Below are 20,334 nucleotides of genomic sequence, written 5' to 3' on the forward strand. Positions count from 1 at the left end.
TTTAGCATAATTTGATACACATTTCCTATAAAAGTCAGCCTGACATACTTGGTAGCTTTAAAAACTTTGGCATTTCCACTGGAATTTAAAATAAAACTGTGGATTTATAAATAAAGTTGGGCTGCAAATCATTCGTTTGTACTGACTGACCTGCCGTCAAACTGCTGCTTATTGAGGTGTTAAAAACTAACTTAAGAAGATTTCTTATCTAGATCAGTGCCATCAGTATGCATAAAATACCACAGGTAAAGCAGCATAAAACCAGTTAATAAAACATTTGGCTGGTCGGAACTGTAGAGAAGAATGACACATTTGCAGCAGAAATAACCTCCATTTTTTCAATTATCAAACATGACAGGTGACTATTTGGATCAGCTGATGGTAAGCTGAAGTGACGTGCATGGTTATGTCCATATAGGTAGTTACTGTAGGTACTGCAGATAACCTACTGCAGAGACTTAATTGGAGCGAGTGAGCTGTGTTCGATCCTGTAGGTCGGGTTGAAGAGGGTGTGGGAAGAATCAGATAAATGTGGAATTTCAGTCAGAGGCCTCATTATAAACAGAAGCACACTAGCCTTGGTCCAATTAAAACTGACACAGTCACATTACCATGCTTGCTTGAATGTGTGAGTGTGTGTCTGTATACACACAATTTGTCGGTTTATTATGTTAATGTGTGCGAGAAATGATTTAGAGAATAGTACATGAAAAAATTCTGATGATATCATAAAAATGTATAATCATTATTAATATAATCAGAAACTGGAATCATCACATTTATACATTTACACTATTACAGAAGAAGGTGAGATTCATTCACTGTGAGGCACATATTTTTGCTTTCTATATATATATTGATGTGCAAACTATGAATAAATTATAAATAAATGATAATCTCTGGTTACTTCAATGTTGTTTTTTTCCTTGTTTTTTTCATTGGTTTGATTTTTTTCTCAGTGAAAAGCCACCATAAAGAGAATTCATATTGTCAGTTTTGGGTGGTGTACTCTACAGCACACATGTATGGTAACACTATGGCCAGAACTTTGAGTGAGAATCCAAGGTTTTTTGTTCAATATCAAATGACATTGAAGTGAGGTAGCTTAATCATTTTACTCTTTAACTGTAGTACAGTACTGTGTGGGTAAAGCCTTCAGTCTTCACCTGTGGATGCAAAGTAGTTAGGTCTGGATTTAGCATATGACACATTTTAGTTCTTTTAACAAAACCAGATTAGGTACATTGATTTTTTTATTGATATTTGATATATTGATATTTCTTACACATTTTTTATAGTTATTTTAATGTTTTCATGGTTTAATAGTTTACATGTACATAGTAAATGTATGCATGCATACTTACCTGGGGATATTGTGAAGTTGTAATGATTATTTTTAAAAGATTCATTCCTGTGCCTTTTCTATCCACTCTGTAATGATTTGGGAATTAGTTTTCACATTCAGCTGGACAGTTTTTTCCTCCACTACCCCCTAATTTTGCAGGTTTGCAATGAAAATAATAGTGCCAACTGAGCCAGTTGAGGCTGTTGCGCCTCTGTAGACCTGAGTCTGATAAGTTGATTCTGAGATGAGATGTATTTTACTTCTGTGTAATAAGCATTGCAGTTTCACAGAGCTGCTGACTGAAGACTTTTAGTCTTGTTACAGTAACATTACGAGGTCAGTTTAAGGGCAAAATAAGCATTTCACCATGGAATTGGAAAATAGCTGACTGGTCAAATCTCTAAATGGATGGCTAGACCAGTGGATGAATCAAACCCCTGATGTACTTATCTAATGGTTCTTCACTAATATTTAATGGACTACACTCTATTTTCAGAAAAATGGCATGAATGTATCTTGTAAGTGTTGCATAAGTGTTTTGAACCTTTATTCGGTTCTTTCTAGAACCCCCTTAGGCAGCAATTACAGCTAAAATTATTTTTGAGTATTTACTGGATATAAGACACTCAAACTCAATTACTGTAGGTTGGCTGTGGCATCAGTGTACGGCTATTTTCAGGTTTCTCTGATATTAATATATATTTTTGTCACTATTTTCTTAGGTTGTATAGCAAATAGAAAAGAACCATGAACAATGAATATACAGTATATATCATATACAACCAGGGCTTCTCACTAATAACATATTGATGTTAATTTATGTGAGCCATCCCTAATAAATGAAGAAAGAAAGAAAAAGAAATTAAGATGGTCTACTGCTCCTTATTATTTTGTGGTACGGTATCTTTTCAGTATTTTGAATATATGTTAGTTATATTTGTTGAACTAAGAAGCAAATGACCAGCTGGTAATCTTTCAACAAGGAATGATATTATTTATTTATATTATTATTATTGCCCTTCATGAATTAACAGCATCAGACTGTGGTTGTACTAGGTATCTTTGGTCAGATGTCTTGTCGCTGTACAGAAGATGGGGAAGACACTTTCAACCAAAGAAACATAAAATGGAAATAAATAAAAAGAGAGAACAATGCACATGTATTAATGATCCTATCATACATGCAAATAATGTATTTCTGCCTTTTCTTACATGACCTTTGGTATGTAATTATGTACAGAGTTAGTGAACATATAGATGTTGGGTAAAACAATACAAACAATAAATTATACAAATTTTAGTAATGTTCAGCAAGGTGTGGGGGTTGTCAGTGTGGAATATATCGTGAAGCAACAGTGTTTCCAGTCGGGTGTAACATGGTCTTGTAAAATGGCCTCATATTCTTTGGCCATTTTTGAAACCCTGCAGAATATTGACTGGTCCAAATGACTCCTACGAGATGGCTGCTCATACCATGACAGATCCACCTCCATGTTTAACACCTGGCAAAAGACATTGTGGGTTGAACACATTCTTTGGCTTTCTACAGACAGAAACTGGTCCAGATAGAAAACAAAGGCAATTCATCAGTCCATATTACTTTTACTTTGCTCAGGTTTTGTGTCCTTACACCACATTGTGCATTGACTTAACACAGAAATGAGCAGCAAGAATATTGTTTTTAAGAATGTGTCACAGACATGTTTCATATTTTTGGGTGTAATATCATGATTTTTTTTTTTAGATATTACACATTATGTAATTTTTTTAGTTTTTGAGATCAGATCTGCAGGCATGGCATATTTGGGTTGCCTTATGTTATTTCGAAACCTCAAAAAAATAATGACTGTCTACTTTATACACACACACACACACACACACACACACACACATATATATATATATAATATGATATGATAAAATATAATATAATCTACCTATAGAGTCACAGGGAAATAGAAAGACAGTTATAATAGAGCAGTAATAACATCTTAAAAAGTGAGTTTGCAGAAGGGGTTTGAATGCCGCATTTGATGTTGTTGTTGTCCTCAAATCAACAGGGAGACTGTTCCAGAGCTTGAGTCCAAAACTACAGAAGGCATCATCACCGCAGGTCTTTGTCTGAGTTTTGGGAACAGCAAGCAGCACAGAATCTGTGGATCTGAGGGGCTCTATGGGGCTCTATGGGGACATATCTGGCAGTAAATCAAAGTCAGTGGTGTGTCCATGCAAAGATTTACAGACAAACACAAGGATTCTGAAACTATCCAAAAACTCATTTGAAGCAAGTGCAGGGACTTCAGGACAGACATGATATGAGCTTATTTCTTTGTTCCAGTCTGTACAAGCTGTTATTGATTTAAAGCCTTGAAGAGCAATGCACTGCAGCATAGAAACGTTTTAAAACAGATGCACGGTAATGGTGATCTAACTTAATAGAACTCACTGCAGATTCCTTTGAGACTGATTTTTTGTCGTTTCTTTTTCATTGTTTGTTTATTCTATTTTGTCCACAGCTTGTGCAAACAAGACAAAAAGCTGTCTCTTTCATTATCATTGGTTAATGAGTTCAGATGGTGGATGTTAACACAACATATTGTCACTCTACATCATCATCAGTTTGCTACCAGGAAATCCAATTAAGGTGTCTGTGTGCACCATGTATTATAGGGAGAGATGCACTATCTGACAACAATACAGAGGATAATAGATCTCACGTGATGCCAGATGAAGCCACAGCGACGTTCTCTTAAAAAAAAAATCAATGAGGCGTTAGATAATTTGCGACACTTTGTGGGTGATAAAACAGCCGCCACTGAATTAGTTTTGTTTTTCCCTGCGCGGGGTATAGTTTTATGGTAAAAATCATGGGAAGGTTACACAACCTCCTCATTGGCTCAGAAGTCAAGAGACCCCATCATATAAAGCGAGGGTGCCTCATCTAACAGCCTTTTCCCGCTGGCAAGCGTTTTGGATCACACTTTGACTTCAGCTGACTGGAAAATACCTTTTACGCACGGAGCGCTTGGAGAGGTCTCATACAAGCGCACGACGACGATCATTTTTTTCGACGGAAAAGAGTTTTACAGTCAACAGGTAGGTACATTTGTTAGATGTGCAACTCGACGGTAGTTAAAGTGATTTTGTTTATGTAAAAAAGTTATATTGACGCATCTTTGCTAATAACAAGGATTTTATTGAGCAATAAAAATTCCAATAAATGTGATTTCAAGGAGGAAAAAACGCAGATTGATGTGGTAAAAACGCCGAATTTGTTACGAGATGCACATCAAAGCGCTCGTGTATTATCGTTTAGAGGAGAATTAAAGGGTTTTTTTTAATCTCACTATGTTTGCACATTAAAGTTCCCTTTTGGAGAGGCTTAGTCACTGGTTCGATGTTTGAATTATGAAAAAATGTATGCTTCTTTGCAGCAACTTAAAGGTCTATACTTTTAATTCATTTTAGTTCTGATTGATTAGTTCTAGATGTGTTTTTCTTGTAAAAGGCACAAATGTAGTCGAAGGTTTCTGTCTTATGGGGAATAGTACTAAGTAAACCTAAAATATATACATAATTAGTCAGTTTTGTCTGTTATGGTTGCATGTGATGTCTCCTCTTCATGCATCACTTTTCTGTTAACAGAAATTGTGAGCTGAGGCATCTGAGTGGGCATGTGGCTACTGGAGAAGCTCCGTAGCTCTGTGGAGAGCAGTGGGACACAATCCCAGCCACAGACACAGGAGGCCATCCCTGTTTCTGTTTATGCCAATGTCCTCACTCCAGACAAAATCCCTGATTTCTTCATTCCCCCGAAACTTATTTGCTGCCCACCAGAAGAGTCTCTTACCCCAGAACCTCAGCACTGCTCCACCTTGCGACCCTCCTCCTCTGACCATGCCATCTGCAGCCAGAGCCCCAGAGCTCGGAGCAGCAAGAACCCCTGCAGCCCTCGCCTCTTTTCCCGCCTGGGAGGGGACACACGCAACCTCCAAAAGTCAGCAAACCGTCACATCATCCAAATAGAGAGTGCTGATGAGCCAAGTGTCGGATCTTCGGACAGGGCTGTTGCTGAAGTCAACACCAATGCAGACCCCCAGTCACAGACTGCAATGTCTCTACCGTATGTCCCCAAGGCCCAGACCTCCTATGGCTTTTCCACCCTAGTGGAGTCTCCCCATACTCGACGCAAGGAGAGCCTGTTCCACAGTGACCCCAGCAGCCCTCTTACCTCCCCTAACTCCCAGAGGCGCTCCCAAGGGGGAGCTCTCCTGGCCCCAGCTGACCCCAACCCCTACCGTTATTTCAGTGGTGGAGAGAGCGACACTTGCTCCTCAGCAGAGTCATCCCCCTTTAACTCCCCTCTCCTGTCCCGCTCTGCCTCTCTCCTGCGCTCCATCACCCAGGAGACACAAGCCAAGGCAAGGACTTCTGTTTCTATATGTCTCTCTCTCTCTCTTTCTACATATATATATATATATATATATATATATATATATATATATATATATACGGCTTGGCTGTTAGAAAGTTATTAATCAATGTGTGACTGTGACAAAAGTGTTTTCCTTGTTTGGTTAACCACAAGGCTTATTTCTGTATGTTCACCAGTTGCTTTTCCTCCCTCGCTCTAGGTATCTCGTGCCAAGCGTTCCCTGGCACGCCACAGTTCTCTCTCCACTGATGAATGCAGCTCAGCTGACAATAGCCCCAACATGCAGCGCCGCCGCATGCGCTGCCCTCCCTCTCCCGCCTTCCGTGGTTGTAAAAGCAGTGGCATGAAGGGTGCAGCGTCAGACCTCCTGCAGCGCGAGCACACCATCAATCTCCACAAGGGGGGGACACTGAGGCTGAGCACCCACTATGACCCAGAGGCAGCTAGGCTGAGGGTACGTGTGCTTGCAGCTGAGTCCCTTTATGAGAGGCAGACGGACCTTAAAAGCATCAACTGCTGCGTAGCGCTCTACCTAAATCCTGGCAAGCAGCAGAAACAGAGAAGCACCATCATCAAGAATAGCAGGAATCCCGTATTCAACGAGGACTTCTTTTTTGACGCATTACCTCAGGCACAAGTAAAGAGTCTGGCCATGAAGATAAAGGTAGTGAACAAAGGAACCAGTCTGAAGAGAGACGTGCTTCTAGGAGAGAGGGAGGTGCTGCTCAGTGAGCTGCTCGCAGGCCTCTAGGGAGCCCTTGTCAAGACTTTGGTGAAAACAAGCAGCTCCACATCTTGAGGGCCCTTTCTTCTTTCTCTTCCTATCCATCTCACTTCACAGATCTAATAAATACCGGACAGGTGAAAGCATGCTGATGACAAGGGAGTTGTATCTTGCACACTGTGTTATGTACATCAATAGGACAAAAAAACAAGACAAAAAAAAAAGACCTCTGTAGAATTAAAAGTCCCACTTCATAAAGTTGCCATTACTAGCTTTTCTCAGAGGTCAGTCCAGGTCACACAAGCTGCCATTATTAACATGCTTACCGGTGAATTAGCAATGTGAACAGTGGAACTGTGGTCCTTGTATGTGTATTTCTCTTTGAGTATTGAGTTAAAAAAAGGTGTTGCCTTCTCTGATGAGCATTGTGCTGTGGCTCAATATCATATCAGCTGTGATGCAGTGAGTGATGATCTCGTTTAAGTGGGAGCTGTATTTTTTGTAATGATGCAGTAATATTACATGTGGGGTTCTTGCACGTTCCTGTGGTATTTGAAATTAACAATGGCTCTGTGTGCTTCACAGATTAGATTTTAATTGCTGGTGGATGTAATGTTCATATGACTGCTGTTATGTGACATGCTTTCGAACTTCTAAATAAAAACGCCAAACTCACACTGATTCTTTTTTTTTTTTTACCCTGCAGCTTTGTTTTAGTCATTTTGTCTTCTAATAATTCCTCGGGACAGGAAACGATTATAAAGCCTTCTTTGCTGCCCTAAGCTTTCCATTTTTCCAAACAAGTCTGAGGCTGGGTCCTGTGAGACAGGCACAGGCTGGGTGTCATTTGTGAGGCTCTTAATCCTGGTTCTCTGCATGCAATATTGTCTCTGTGTGCATTCAAACTCCCTCTTTAATTTTAAAAACACGTTTCCTGTTCGTGCTGCCCTCCAGTGAGTTTCAAATAGTTATTAAGGATAGCAGGAGGTGGAATTGCACTCCAGGAACAATTGTTGGCAAGCGTTCTCCTGCTCTAGATATAATTATCTGTACAGTGAGGTTATACCGTAGCTTGATTTATATGTTCCATACTTGGGTTGCTAAATGGAGATGCATGTGTGCTGAGGTAATAGGCTATGAGAAATACAAAACATACTCTACAGTAAACACTAATACATTTGTCAGGCACACAGGCATGGTCCCTCTGAGTAATAAAGAGCATTATGAAAGAGTAGATCTTATGCCTCCTCTACTGGTGAAACGACAGCATGACACTTCACCAAACCCCGAAACTATAATTAAAATTAAAGCATCAAAACCATTTTTGGCAACTTTTAATTAGCTGCTGACCTGCCCTGGGTGCCTCCTGCCCTCTACTCTTATACAACAGAACAGGCAATTCTATGAACCTGAAAAGGAAAGAAAAATACATTAAATTTTAAAAAATGTAGGCACTCTGAGAACACTTTCAGACTTATACCCTGGAGTGATCTGCAGCCAGCTCCATTTACTTATAAAGCACTGCATTAAGTCATAACAAGCATCCATTTGGGACTCATTCATCTGTGGGCTTAAAGAAGATTAATTTCCAACAGACTTGAGAGCAAAGAGATAAAACTGGTCAAGAAAAATTAATCATTTTTGCTTCTATAGACTTGGTGAAGCTCAAATTATTGAAATGTGTTTGTCTAATAATTTCTAAATTTAAGTACACCATAAAGCAAAACAGACTCAAATGCAGATAAAGGTGCAAAGGTTTATTTTATTTTATTTATTTATTTATGCATTTTTTTTTTTTGCTTCCATTGATATTTAAAGGTCCTGCAAACTTATTTTTTTCAATCAGCGTCTTACTATTACCGATAATGATCCCACACGAAAACTAAATTTTCTACCCAAAACAGAATAGTTTGGGTTACTTCATATGAGAGAATTCTGTCTGTGCTGTTTTCTCTGTACTCCTCTTATTGATTCGGAGTGGGCAGGGCTCAGTTTATGTGTTTTCGTCTATCTATCATTTACCCCTTCATCTGCACATACTCATAGTATTCACCAGACTGTAGTAATAGTACTGTTTTTAATCTTGGAGTATGTACTTTGGTTTAGCCACCTTGCTATTCATTACCCTATTAATGTGACATGACTGCAGAAGCCTTAACTACCTACTGATTCTGTTTGCAGTACATGATGGAGGATGTTTGCTCACAATGCAGGAGGCCTCAATGTGTCACATAAGCACATAAGTGAAATCCAAAACAATTGAGAAGACATAAACATTGAGACAGCTAAGACTGAGGTGACTGTCATTTCACTGCAGTGATTATTTTAGCTTTCCTTAGCATGTATAATTCAGACTGAAACTGATGATCTGAAATGATAGTTGGTAGGGTTTGTTGGTAGTTTTAAAAGTCAGACTTTATAATGCATTACAAATACAGACTTTTCTGGTAATTTGCAAATAAAGGCCATATTTAACTATGACCAAATATACAGTATAGCCCAAATGTCTGCTTTTATCATCAGGGGGGAAATATCATTTAAAAAACACCTTTGTTTTGCAGTTTTGGGACAATTAGACAAAGAAGAGGACTCCAGCATCTCATCTTCCCCTGCAACTATTTTTGTCTGTTTCCCCAGTTTGTCTAATAAAATAATAATTGATGTGTTCACTATAATTTTCAAAGGCTTTAATAGATACAATGTGATTTTAAAGGCCAATTTAAGGTAACAAAGCTCCACGTTCAGTGAATAGAACTGTTTTTTAATAAATACATATTTGTGTATTTATTTCTGATTAATCACACATTATTGTTGGACTGTATTCACATGCAGGAGCATATTTATGTCTTCAGTGATGAGAATCAATTTACCTTCGAAATTGAGTTTTCTCTCAAAGGGTGTATTGGGTTTGTGAACCCACAGCTTGCAACCACTTTGTTCTCCACTGCGGACACAAACTGGCACCCTCTACCTAGCTGAGGCGGTGCGCCTTGTTGGTCTGAACAACTAAAACAAACGAACCCATCAGCTGTTAGGGCATTCAGCTCAAAAGCATCATGGGAAATGTTGTTCTTTGAAAAGTAAAAAGCGCCCATCTCCCGGGAATGGGAATTCCATCAAAACTACGCCACCCATAATGCCTCACTGAAATCGTAAACATAGACCTGTCAAACAACACAAACGCCATCTTGACGGCACCCTCAAAATGGCAGAAAGATGTAAGCTAGAAACCGAGTCCAAAGTAAGATTCCTGCTCTCTGCTATTTAAAACCAGACTCGCCAGTTTTACCATAAACGAGTGGTTATGGGGTTGGTGTCCAGCGCGGCAGCACACAGCCTGTAAAATGGATATAACGACGGCGGTTTTCAACGCGGCCAGAGATGGTAAGCTGAAACTTATCCAGAAGTTGCTGAGCAACAAAACTCCTGAGGAGCTGGAGGCTCTAGCCGAGGAGAAGACACAGGGAGGCACCCCTCTGTTGATAGCCTCTCGATACGGACATTTAGAGGTTGTAGATTACCTCCTTGAACATTGTAAAGCAAATGTTGAACTCGGAGGGTCTGTCAACTTTGACGGAGAGACCATCGAAGGGGCTCCGCCGCTGTGGGCGGCTTCGGCAGCCGGTCACCTCCCTGTGGTTAAAACGCTACTGAAACACGGTGCCTCAGTGAACAATGCAACACTAACTAACTCAACGCCGCTGCGAGCTGCCTGCTTCGACGGGCACCTGGAGATCGTCCGCTACCTGGTGGAGCACAGAGCTGACATGGAGGTGGCCAACAGACACGGCCACACCTGCCTCATGATCTCCTGTTACAAAGGCCACAAGGAGATAGCCAAGTTCCTCCTGGACCGTGGTGCCGATGTCAACCGCAAGAGTGTCAAAGGAAACACTGCTCTCCACGACTGTGCTGAGTCAGGTAGTCTGGACATCATGAAGATGCTGTTAAAGTGCAATGCTCGAATGGAGAGAGATGGATATGGCATGACCCCGCTTCTAGCTGCAAGTGTGACAGGGCACACCAACATTGTGGAATACCTTGCCCATCAGCCTCGCACCTCCAGAGAGGAACGCATCGATGCACTAGAACTCCTTGGGGCTACTTTTGTGGACAAAAAGCGGGATCTCCTGGGAGCGATGAGGTACTGGAGAAGGGCCATGGAGCTGAGGCAGCCAGGGGACAAAGCCGGTTCCCTGACTAAGCCTCCACCGGGGCCCCCTATCCCTGCCTATGGCTGTGCACAAGAGGTGAACACTGCAGAGGAACTGGAAGCTTTGATCACAGACCCTGATGAAATGAGGATGCAGGCTTTGTTAGTTCGCGAGCGCATCCTGGGACCATCCCACCCAGACACCTCCTATTACATCCGCTACAGGGGAGCTGTGTATGCAGACTCAGGCAATTTTGAACGATGCATCAGCCTGTGGAAATATGCTTTAGACATGCAGCAGAGCAATCTAGACCCTCTCAGTCCCATGACAGCCTCCAGCTTCTTGTCTTTTGCAGAGCTCTTCTCTTTTGTCCTTCAAGACCGGGCTAAAGGCACCCTGTCAACACGCATCACCTTCCACGATCTGATGACTGTGCTGGGGAAAAGCGTGAGGGAAGTAGAGCGAGCTGTGGCGCAGAAGGACAACCCCCCAGAAGCTCCTCAGTTCACCAAAGCCCTCTCCATCATCCTCCACCTCATCTTTCTCCTGGAGAAGCTGGAGTGCAACCCAGAGCAGGAGCATCAGAAGAAGCACACAGTATACCGCCTGCTAAAGCTTAATCCCCGAGGCCGATGCGGCTTCACTCCTCTTCACATGGCTGTAGACAAGGAGACCACGTCTGTGGGCCGTTACCCCGTCGGCCGCTTCCCCTCCCAGGCGGTGGCATCGCTGCTCCTAGAGTGCGGCGCAGACGTCGATTCACGTGACTGTGAGAACAACACGCCACTCCACATCGCTGCTAGCAATGGTTGCCCAGAGATTATGGCACTACTTATGAAGGCCGGGGCTCACTTTGACGCTACAAATGCACAGAGGAAGACAGCCTACGAGCTGTTAGATGAGCAGAATAGCGGACACCCAGCCCTCTACCCGCTGAACTATGTCACCCTTCAGTGCCTGGCGGCGCGTGCAATTGAGAAGCACAGACTGCCCTACAGGGGACTCATCTCTGAGGAGATGGAGGCTTTCATTGAGCTGCACTGACTTCCACTACTGTTCCCTGATGAGGCACCCCTGCACTACTACTCTTCCTTTTGACCCCCCTTCCCTTACTCTGACCGGCCACCAACCTGTCTCCTTTTGACTTCTGCTTTAGTCCTGGCCCAACCATTGCCATCCCACCTTAATAATAAAAAGTAACGATACATTTAATTTGTACCGCACTTTTCATTCATAATGAAATTCAAAGTGCTACAGTATTAATTACATAGAACACACAACATAAAGAAAATAGTAATAAAAGTTAAGATGAAAAAGCCTGAATAGAAAGGAGAAGGGAAAGGTTTGGTTCTTGTGTCAGACCAACCCGTAGCAATAATCATCCAGCACCTGAGCTTAAATCTCTGGCTCAGATCTGGTCAGTTATCACTAAATTCTAATGTTACAGTAAGTGATGTAGACTTTTAAAATGACTATTGGTTTCTCTACTGCTATTTAAAGCAGGATGAAACTTCAACTTGACATAGGCTTTAATGCATTTTCCCCTTCACTGAAAAGGAGACTTACAATATGATGGTGCTTGTGTGTGTTTGGTGGTGGCTGGACTGTTTGAAAGATGGGTTTTTAGTATTACTGATAGAAAGCATCTGATCAAACTAGCCGGATAACATGCATGAAACTGAAGAGTGAGTTCACTTGTTGTTTAGCAAAATCATCCAGAAAAGATGTGTTTGAACAAACTCACCATCTTGCTTGCTGGCAAATTTTTGCCTGTTTCTACTTGTTCACATGTAACATCTGCTATTTTTCTTTGATATGGGAAGGTGTTGAAATTACTGTGCCAAAGTGTCAGCCAGGAGGCTGTTTTCTGTTACAGACTGTAAACTGGTGGCAAAATGAAAAGCAACTAACTTATCTTCCTAATTATAAGCAGAACTATTGACTTAAAGTGACAGCCTGCAGAGCCATCATTTGAAAGACTTTGAGACTGAGGCTGAGTCGTTTCCCTCTGGCAAAGTGAAAAGAGCAGACGAACACTCACCAGTCTGCACACAGACGTTTATAACCTATGCAGTTTGTGATATTCCAATCAGAGGCAAGGTTTTACAAGCAAAGATTCACTGCATAAACAGATTTGACATCTTCAATTTTAGATGCTCATTTTAACATGATAATTAGACTAAACTGGGGCTGCTTCATTGACAGTGAATCGGTATCTCCATCTGAATTTATGAGCTAAGAATGTTTTCTTAAAATGTTTGCCTATGTCCGAATGAACAGTTTCAAACTAGAACCTACAACGTGCCTACATCTCTACCCTCAGAAATGTCAACATCAACAAAGATATTCAATTTACTGTCAAAGAAGCAGTTTCAGAACTATGATGTTTGTGATGACAGCAACATCAGTCCAATTCTCTTGTTTGTAACCTTGGGAGAAGTCACAAATGAACTCCAAGATCATGTGTTAAATCTGTTTTTGAGTGAACTTTCCCTTTAACCTCAGATGCAGTTCACAGAAATGGAACAGATGGCTCTCCGGCCATTCCTGCATCTTAGTCTTATATTTAATAGTCTCTCTTTTGTTTATCTTGTGTTATCATGAATGTTTTATTTGTCTGTCTGTGCTAAGCACCACCAAGTCGAATGCACACCGAGAGGCTCTAAATCCCAAATAGACAACTTACATTCAGGCTATGAACTGTCGCTGCCTTTCTCTTTCTCTACCGAATCGTTTAACTGATGATAACTCAAGAACAAAAGTGTGTTGGAGATATCTGAATAAAATTCAGTATCGCAACAGGATCTGTGTGATTGTGTGTGGGTGAACTCAATATTGGTTTTGTTTTTGATGTGCAAACTAGGCTTAAAAGTATCAGAAAAAAAGAAAATGTGTCTCTCTTTTTATGCTCTGATTTGTCACTAGTTCTTTCATTCTTTAATGCAGTTGCTTACAGTGGCGGCATTTGGATTAAGAGCCTCATTATACATATTTAGGTGGATTGAAATAGCTGCAGTAGTAGCACATAAAATCCCTACAACCACACCAACGCAGCCAAGTCCATAAAATTATCTTATTTCGAAAGTGCAATACACATGATTTAGGATGCATAAAAAGCGTTACATTGGTGGAATAATATTTTATAATAGTTGGTCTAGGGATTTATTAATTAGTGCCCACTTCATTCACCTCTTTATACCAAACATGGTCTTTCCACTCCTCTGCTCACATAAACTCAAGGACACTGAAATAAAGCATAACAGAAACTTGATCTTTCGGAGTCCTGCACTCTTAAAGTATAAATAGAGTGTAATTAACGTCACTGCTGCGGGGCAGTGGTAGAGACAGGGCTCTTACCCTGCTAATTTTAGGGTTCTTTTGCCCTAGCCTCAACTCTGAAAATGGGAATACTGTAATGCTATACAGTCAGGCAGGTCACAAGGTGACTGCTAGAGACAGTTTACAGACAACAGAGACGGCATTATTCCACCAGGAAACAGACACAATATAAACTCATTTATGTTAAAGGTGAAAATACTGGAACGTTAGGTTAACCTAAAATAATTAATGATATGCTGTTGTTACTGTTAAGGTAAACATGACAGGTGTCATGTTGACATGGTCAGGTGAGAAACACCAGCTGGTAAATGGGGGTCTAACATGCATCCAGTAATAAAACAACAATCTATTAATGATCTGACCTCTGACCTCTCTGTACAGGGTGCCAGGTGACATAGATAGTTAGACATAAACTAAAATGATGACATTGCAAACTGACTTATGTTAAGAGGTCAAAGGTAACTGTGCACTTCCAAGAAGTGCATCTCTTCACTTATAAAAAGAGTTTTTATCAAATCAAATCAAATCAACTTTATTTATATAGCACTTTACTCACAACACAGTTGATCCAAAGTGCTTCACAGCACACAGAGAGGAAGACAAAAACAAAACAACAGAAAAATAAATAAATAAATAAATAATAATACAAGTAAAGGCACATGGTCATACAGAGCCCATAGTGGCAACACAGACCTACAGAGACTTCAGGAGAAATATCTGAGCTGGATTAAGTGAGTAACAGTTAAAAATTAATGAGTAGAAGTATTTTTTTTTAGTTGACACTTGAAAATCTCAATAGTGGAGGAGAATCCCATAGTTTTGGGGCAGCAATAGAGGAAGCCCATGTCTCCATAACACTTTGTCCTGGATGTTGGGACAGTCAGACGTCTTTGTCTGTCCCAAGGTTTTATGGTGATTTTTAGTGGTGATTTTTACTTTTGGGATTGATAATATAAGAGGTTTACTATTGAAAAATACAGACCTACCTGATTCTGGATTTAGAGAGACATGAAGCTTTTGTATGAACGCTTCCACCCTGATGTAAATGCAGTAGCTCATACTAGCAGTTGCCCACTAGATGTCACTAGCAACAAAGAAAATCAATCAAGACTGGTCGCCTTTGTTCCCCTAAAACCATGTGATAGACTCAAAAATGGTAGCTGCCCATTACCATCAGAAGTGGTGGCAGTTGGCTAATTTTCCTCTCTTTTTTTCCGACAGAAAGAGTGAGTTGCATAATTTTACAAAGCTACTGTGCAGGGTTTAATATGCATTTCTAATGTATGTGGATGAACAGTGATCCAGCTAGGCAGAGTTGCTGACGCCACTGCATATCTGTGTTTGCAGAGCGCTGTATGTATGGGGGTCAGCAAAGAGGTTAGAGTAAATCCTCCTTCATACAGTCCTGAAGCATCATGACAACCTTCAACACCTCAGAATTTGCCCTTGTGGTAGTTGGTTTTATGACCTAAATAAGAGCCAATCTTAAAAAAGAGAGAGGCCTGTCATAGTCGATGTGGCATCTCTTAGGATTAAAAGCAAAATGGATTAGCTATGATTTTCATATTTTTTTCCCAATTTTATTTTTATTGATATTTTTAAGCAAAACTAGTGGGTTGACATGTCAATTTTCCCCAGTATTCCCTCGTATTTTACATATTTTTCATATTAGGTAAAGGTCAGATACTCCACAAATTTATTTCATTGTTGCAGTCCAGTCGTCCTTGGTTGAAGAGTTTTCCTGCAGTCATTTCCATGTGACTCTTGCTAGCAGCCAAAAGCATTTCAAAAATGTATGTACATCCTTTACCATATATTTATCTTGGATTTTGCCCAGGTATAATGTGACTTAAGAGCAAGTCCAAAGTCCAAAGCATATTTTTATTGTTTTTTTTTTTAAAAAAAAAACAAAAACATTTTCATCCACATTCCTGTAAAAAAAAAAAAAAAGCTGCCTGAGGTAAATATGCATTTGGGGAAAAACACTCAGTTTACCTGATTGATATGACTGATTTATATTAATGAGACTACCCTTATTGGTATAAATGAGGTGGTGGAAAAAAAAATCTTAGCATAAACTGAGCGTTGTAACCTTCATGAAGGTAGGATTTATAACAGGTCTGCTTTATTAGACTGCATTAGTTTTAACAAGGTGTACCTAATAAACTGGCCACTGAGAGCTGGGCTCCCATAGAACGAATGACAGAAAGGTTATAAACTCCTCTATAGATTTGCCCTCAACAAAAAGTATAGTGTTAACTTTTATACATTCATTGTTTACCTCCTACAGAATTATTAATATATTCCCAGTATGTCCCACAGTGAGTTGTGTTTTCTCCACAATATTTTAGAATGTCCAGCTATAATTTAGTGAGGGAGTTCTGCTCTGTAGGAGCTGATATGGGGCCATGACTCTGTATTGCTGCCAACAGCTATAATTAGACACTGTATTATGGGAATCTACGAGGTTTCAAGGTGCTTATCTTCATTTTAGCCCCTGGGGACCACAGTGGAAAAATCAGCCACCAATACACAAGAGCAACCTACCTCAGCAGCCACTTCTTTTGCACCAGTCAGCGATCCAGTCAGAGCTGGAGGAGGTGAGGGAGATGTGGGAGTAGTAATGGGGGTAATAGGGGTGATGGGGGATACGGTTGCTATTGGAGATCTTGCCTGCATCACGTCATGTGTAGGGGGAGGGGGAGAGCTCCGGTGTGTGTGTGTGTGTGTGTGTGTGTATGTGAGAGAGAAAGAGAGAAAGAGAGAGAGAGAGAGAGGGGAGGGGGATTATAGGAGTGGGAGGGAAGGAGGAGGGCGTTAAGGAAGAAGGCAGGGAGTATCAATGACATCAACCAGCAGTATCTGAGGCCGTACGACCAGCAATGCTCTCCCGACAAAAAGGCTGAGGAGCAGCCGTGACCCGCTACGCTCCCGAGAGGTCGACAGGACGGTACGGTTTGGGGGAAACGCCGGCGATGTGTGCATGCATCCTCCTCCTCAAAGGCAGACCTTTCTGTGAGTGGAGCTCTGCTGCCACTGGATTACATTTATCCTTGCTGTTTCCGAGGAAGCTTCCAGCTGCAAATCCACCCACATGAATCTACCAGACAGTAAAGAAGACGGAGCACTTCCTACCAAGGTAACCAGCATCCTATACATCCATGTAGAGTTAGTGTTTGCAGCCGTTTGCACCCCACCCAGACGGCTTATTTGCACTTGTCGAATAGCCTTTCGGAAACTAATGAGGTAAGAGTGCATCCCAGCCGGGATGAAATTTCATCGTTTAGCTTTTCTGGTTGAAGTGGAGCTGGGAGTCTCCTTTGCGCCTTTTCCCCCTCTTGCATCCCAGCATCACTTGACTTGACTTTGTTCAAACGTTTGGGTGAAGAGCTGACCGCGGGGGTTTGTGCAGACCAGGCTGGTTGGCAACAGCACTGTGAGTGCGCGTCCCTCTTCACCCCCCCCCCCTCCTTATTGTTGGCTGGGCAGCATGAGGGACCCGGGCAGACTGGCAGAGCCTTTGTTCCTCGGTCACTCTCATTTAAAGTGGCTTTTTGTCATGGCCCTTAAAGCACTCTCCAGGTATAACGAGCCCAATGTTAAGTCTGATATTTTTGTCTCAAAAAAGAAAAAAAAGAAATCAGGCAATAACATTGTTGAAGAAAAACCAAACCCTCATGATAAAAATAAATCCTATAGATTTGTTAAGAATATTTTAAAAGAGGATTCAGAGGAAGATCACAATGTTCCTTTCAAAGTCCTTTTGCCACTGTGCTGATATATTACAGTGATGGCAAAGCAAAGTAAAAATCCCATTAAGATAATGTCACTCTCAACACTTTTGAGGAGGCTATCACAGGCATATTATAAATCCATACCAGCTATTATACTGATATTACAATGATTTTTTGGTATGGAATGACACCAGGTGGCAAGGCGGATGGACTTATTTAGCAAGACTGTTTTCTAGACAATAGAGTGGCTGCTGCATCTGCTGCTCTCAAGCATTACTTAAAACAAGCCCATCTGCACATATAGGCAGTGTTTTGTGGTCCATAGACCTCTCATATGTCTATAATTATACGCAGTAGGATTTGCTGTTAATGTAGCCACTCACGCATACAGGCAGAGTGTAATTTAATGATACATCGATTCATCTTGACACATTTTCCGAGGGCTATTGCTTGTTTGGGATTTAATCATGTACACTCCAAATGCCTGTTTAGGTTTTCTGTATTTCCGCTGTGTGGCCTGTGTATACTGGAAAATCGCACTGTCGTGGCAAATCTGAGGGAAGTCTTCCTACTCACACACAGATGGGAAATTTTCCCTAGGGCACTGTGTGTTTGCTGGTTATTGTTCCAGACCATTTCCACATCCCTAATTATTTTAATCAGTCATTTTTACACATGAATTCACCTCTTTAGTAGATCCCCAATTTTTTTTTTCTTCTCTGGCTTATGATATTTCAGCTCCACTCCCTGCCAAACAGAAAAAAAAAACACATAAGCCACTCCACCTTAATGAAAGAGACAAGGATCTAGATATTTGCATTATTATGACAGGGATAAGTCATTATGTGGAAGCAGAATAATTAAACTTGCAAATGTTCTCAGTCTGTCTCTGTCGCTGGGAAGGAGATCAAATAATCTCCTCCAAAAGCCAAGAGATGCTCAGCCCCACAGGTATTCACCTAGGCGCTGTAAGGAGCAGTAGCTTATGAAATCAGTGATGTCATGTTCTCCCTCAAATAGCATTTCACAGGGTTCAACCATAGGCCTTAATGGTTTCCTGCTTCTTCCAAGCAGATACCACTGTAAGATCCATCCAGACTTGAATATGCCGGATGACGTGCGCTCCCACCGGAGCAGCTTTGGTTTCACGTCAAAGGCCTCATTGAAGTTTTATTCCCAGATTCGCACGGCAGCATCACCCGAACTGCTCCACTCTCTACTTTCCTCCCTGGTGTTACATGTTCTGCCCATGCATGGGTTTTTATCAGAATCTCTGTGTATACACTCTCTGTTTACTTTGTTGCACCAGTCAGCTGGAAGGAAGGAGAACATCAAGGCACGCAACTTTGATGCTGGGAGCGTAGCCACCTGTATTACAAGCAGACAGAAACTTTGTTGTTGTCGAGGCATTGATATTAATTGACCTTTTCAAAGCCTTCCAAACAGTGAGCTTTTGTCTCCTCCGCTTCTCTTCTTGTTTATTCAGAGGCTGCTGGAAACAATGCACATTGCATGCAGAATGAACCAATTAGAGCTGCACAATATGGTGGAAATTGGTGTAACAACTTTAATAATAATAACTATATGTATATATGTATATATGTATACATATACATATACATATACATATATATATATATATATACGTGTGTGTGTGTAGAGAATTTAAAATGGAATGTTTCTGAGCAAATTTTCTTTAGAAATTTTACAAACTAGAAATTTTAGTTCTTGTTTAATATGTATGAAGATTTTTGTTGGGTATATCAGTGCAACACAGTACATCATATTCAGCAGAATTTTAGTCATTTTATGTGTGATTTTACATATTTTACCCATATCAAGATGCATATTGGTATGAAAACATAATGAAAATTTGATCATCACATCTAATGACAACAATTCCTCACATAACAATACCACAACACAAAAAATCTAATATGCATTTTATTAGACAAACATTTGCACACATGTAACTTCAATGCCTAATTTAATTTTCATAGCAATACTTTCTGTTTGGAATAAATCATTTCGACAAACTTGCTCATAATGTGGTGCAATTCCATTGACAGTCAGTAAACAATAATGTTGAATTATCAGCTGAACCAGTTCCCATGTTTATTTAGTATGTTTGCCCATCTTTTAGCTTCATTTCAAGTTTTTTTTTAACTATATTAAATTAAGATAACTAAATAGAATTAAATAGTTGTGCAGGGAGGTAATTTACATTCACGTAAACAAGTACTAGAAAGCAACGCAACTCCACTATTGTCTGGCTGTGCAAAGACCCACCTCAGTCTGTTGTTGATCACCTCTTTAGTGAGCCAGACTCATAATTATTCATTTTTAAACCAGAAGGTCATTTGCCATTATGTGTGTGTGTGTGTGTGTGTGTGTGTGTGTGTGTGTGTGTGTGTGTGTGTGTGTGTCTGTGTGTGTGTGTGTGCGCATACATGTGTCTCTGTTTCTGTGTGCCTGTGTGCATATGAGTGAAGGCTAAGAGATAGGTTGTGACTTGACTGATGCCCTTCTCCAGATGAATCAGAGATTCTGATGTGTCAGCGGGGATGAATAATGCACACTCCTCCACTACCTCTCTTCTCTTC

The 20,334-nt window shown here is 40.8% G+C and overlaps 3 protein-coding genes across 3 annotated transcripts in view; all 3 read left to right on the plus strand.

The window, feature by feature from the left end:
* Positions 1-3,891: 3,891 nt before the first annotated feature.
* LOC122993988 (C2 calcium-dependent domain-containing protein 4C-like) lies at positions 3,892-7,185 on the plus strand. The gene is made up of 3 exons (XM_044368475.1): positions 3,892-4,441; positions 4,991-5,766; positions 5,980-7,185. The coding sequence occupies exons 2-3, from the start codon at positions 5,020-5,022 to the stop codon at positions 6,529-6,531; spliced, it is 1,299 nt and encodes a 432-aa protein (XP_044224410.1). The 5' UTR covers positions 3,892-4,441; positions 4,991-5,019; the 3' UTR covers positions 6,532-7,185.
* Positions 7,186-9,660: 2,475 nt separating this feature from the next.
* Positions 9,661-13,462, plus strand: fem1a (fem-1 homolog a). The gene has a single exon (XM_044368331.1). The coding sequence runs from the start codon at positions 9,849-9,851 to the stop codon at positions 11,700-11,702; it is 1,854 nt and encodes a 617-aa protein (XP_044224266.1). The 5' UTR covers positions 9,661-9,848; the 3' UTR covers positions 11,703-13,462.
* A 3,360-nt stretch (positions 13,463-16,822) lies between these two features.
* Positions 16,823-20,334, plus strand: part of LOC122993694 (receptor-type tyrosine-protein phosphatase S-like) — a 67,449-nt gene continuing 63,937 nt past the window's right edge. The window contains exon 1 of the mRNA XM_044368067.1: positions 16,823-17,136. The gene's annotated coding sequence lies outside the window, so the exon portion shown is untranslated. The remainder of the gene's footprint in view (positions 17,137-20,334) is intronic.

This window comes from Thunnus albacares, chromosome 12 (assembly GCF_914725855.1).
Source record: "Thunnus albacares chromosome 12, fThuAlb1.1, whole genome shotgun sequence".
Lineage (NCBI taxonomy): Eukaryota > Metazoa > Chordata > Actinopteri > Scombriformes > Scombridae > Thunnus > Thunnus albacares.

Excerpts from the sequence above, each read along its gene's own strand:
- LOC122993988 (XM_044368475.1), top strand. The coding sequence starts at position 5,020 with ATGTGGCTACTGGAGAAGCTCCGTAGCTCTGTGGAGAGCAGTGGGACA. Across the intron at positions 5,767-5,979 it reads CCCAGGAGACACAAGCCAAG|GTATCTCGTGCCAAGCGTTC; the intron begins GCAAGGACTTCT and ends CCCTCGCTCTAG.
- fem1a (XM_044368331.1), top strand. The coding sequence starts at position 9,849 with ATGGATATAACGACGGCGGTTTTCAACGCGGCCAGAGATGGTAAGCTG.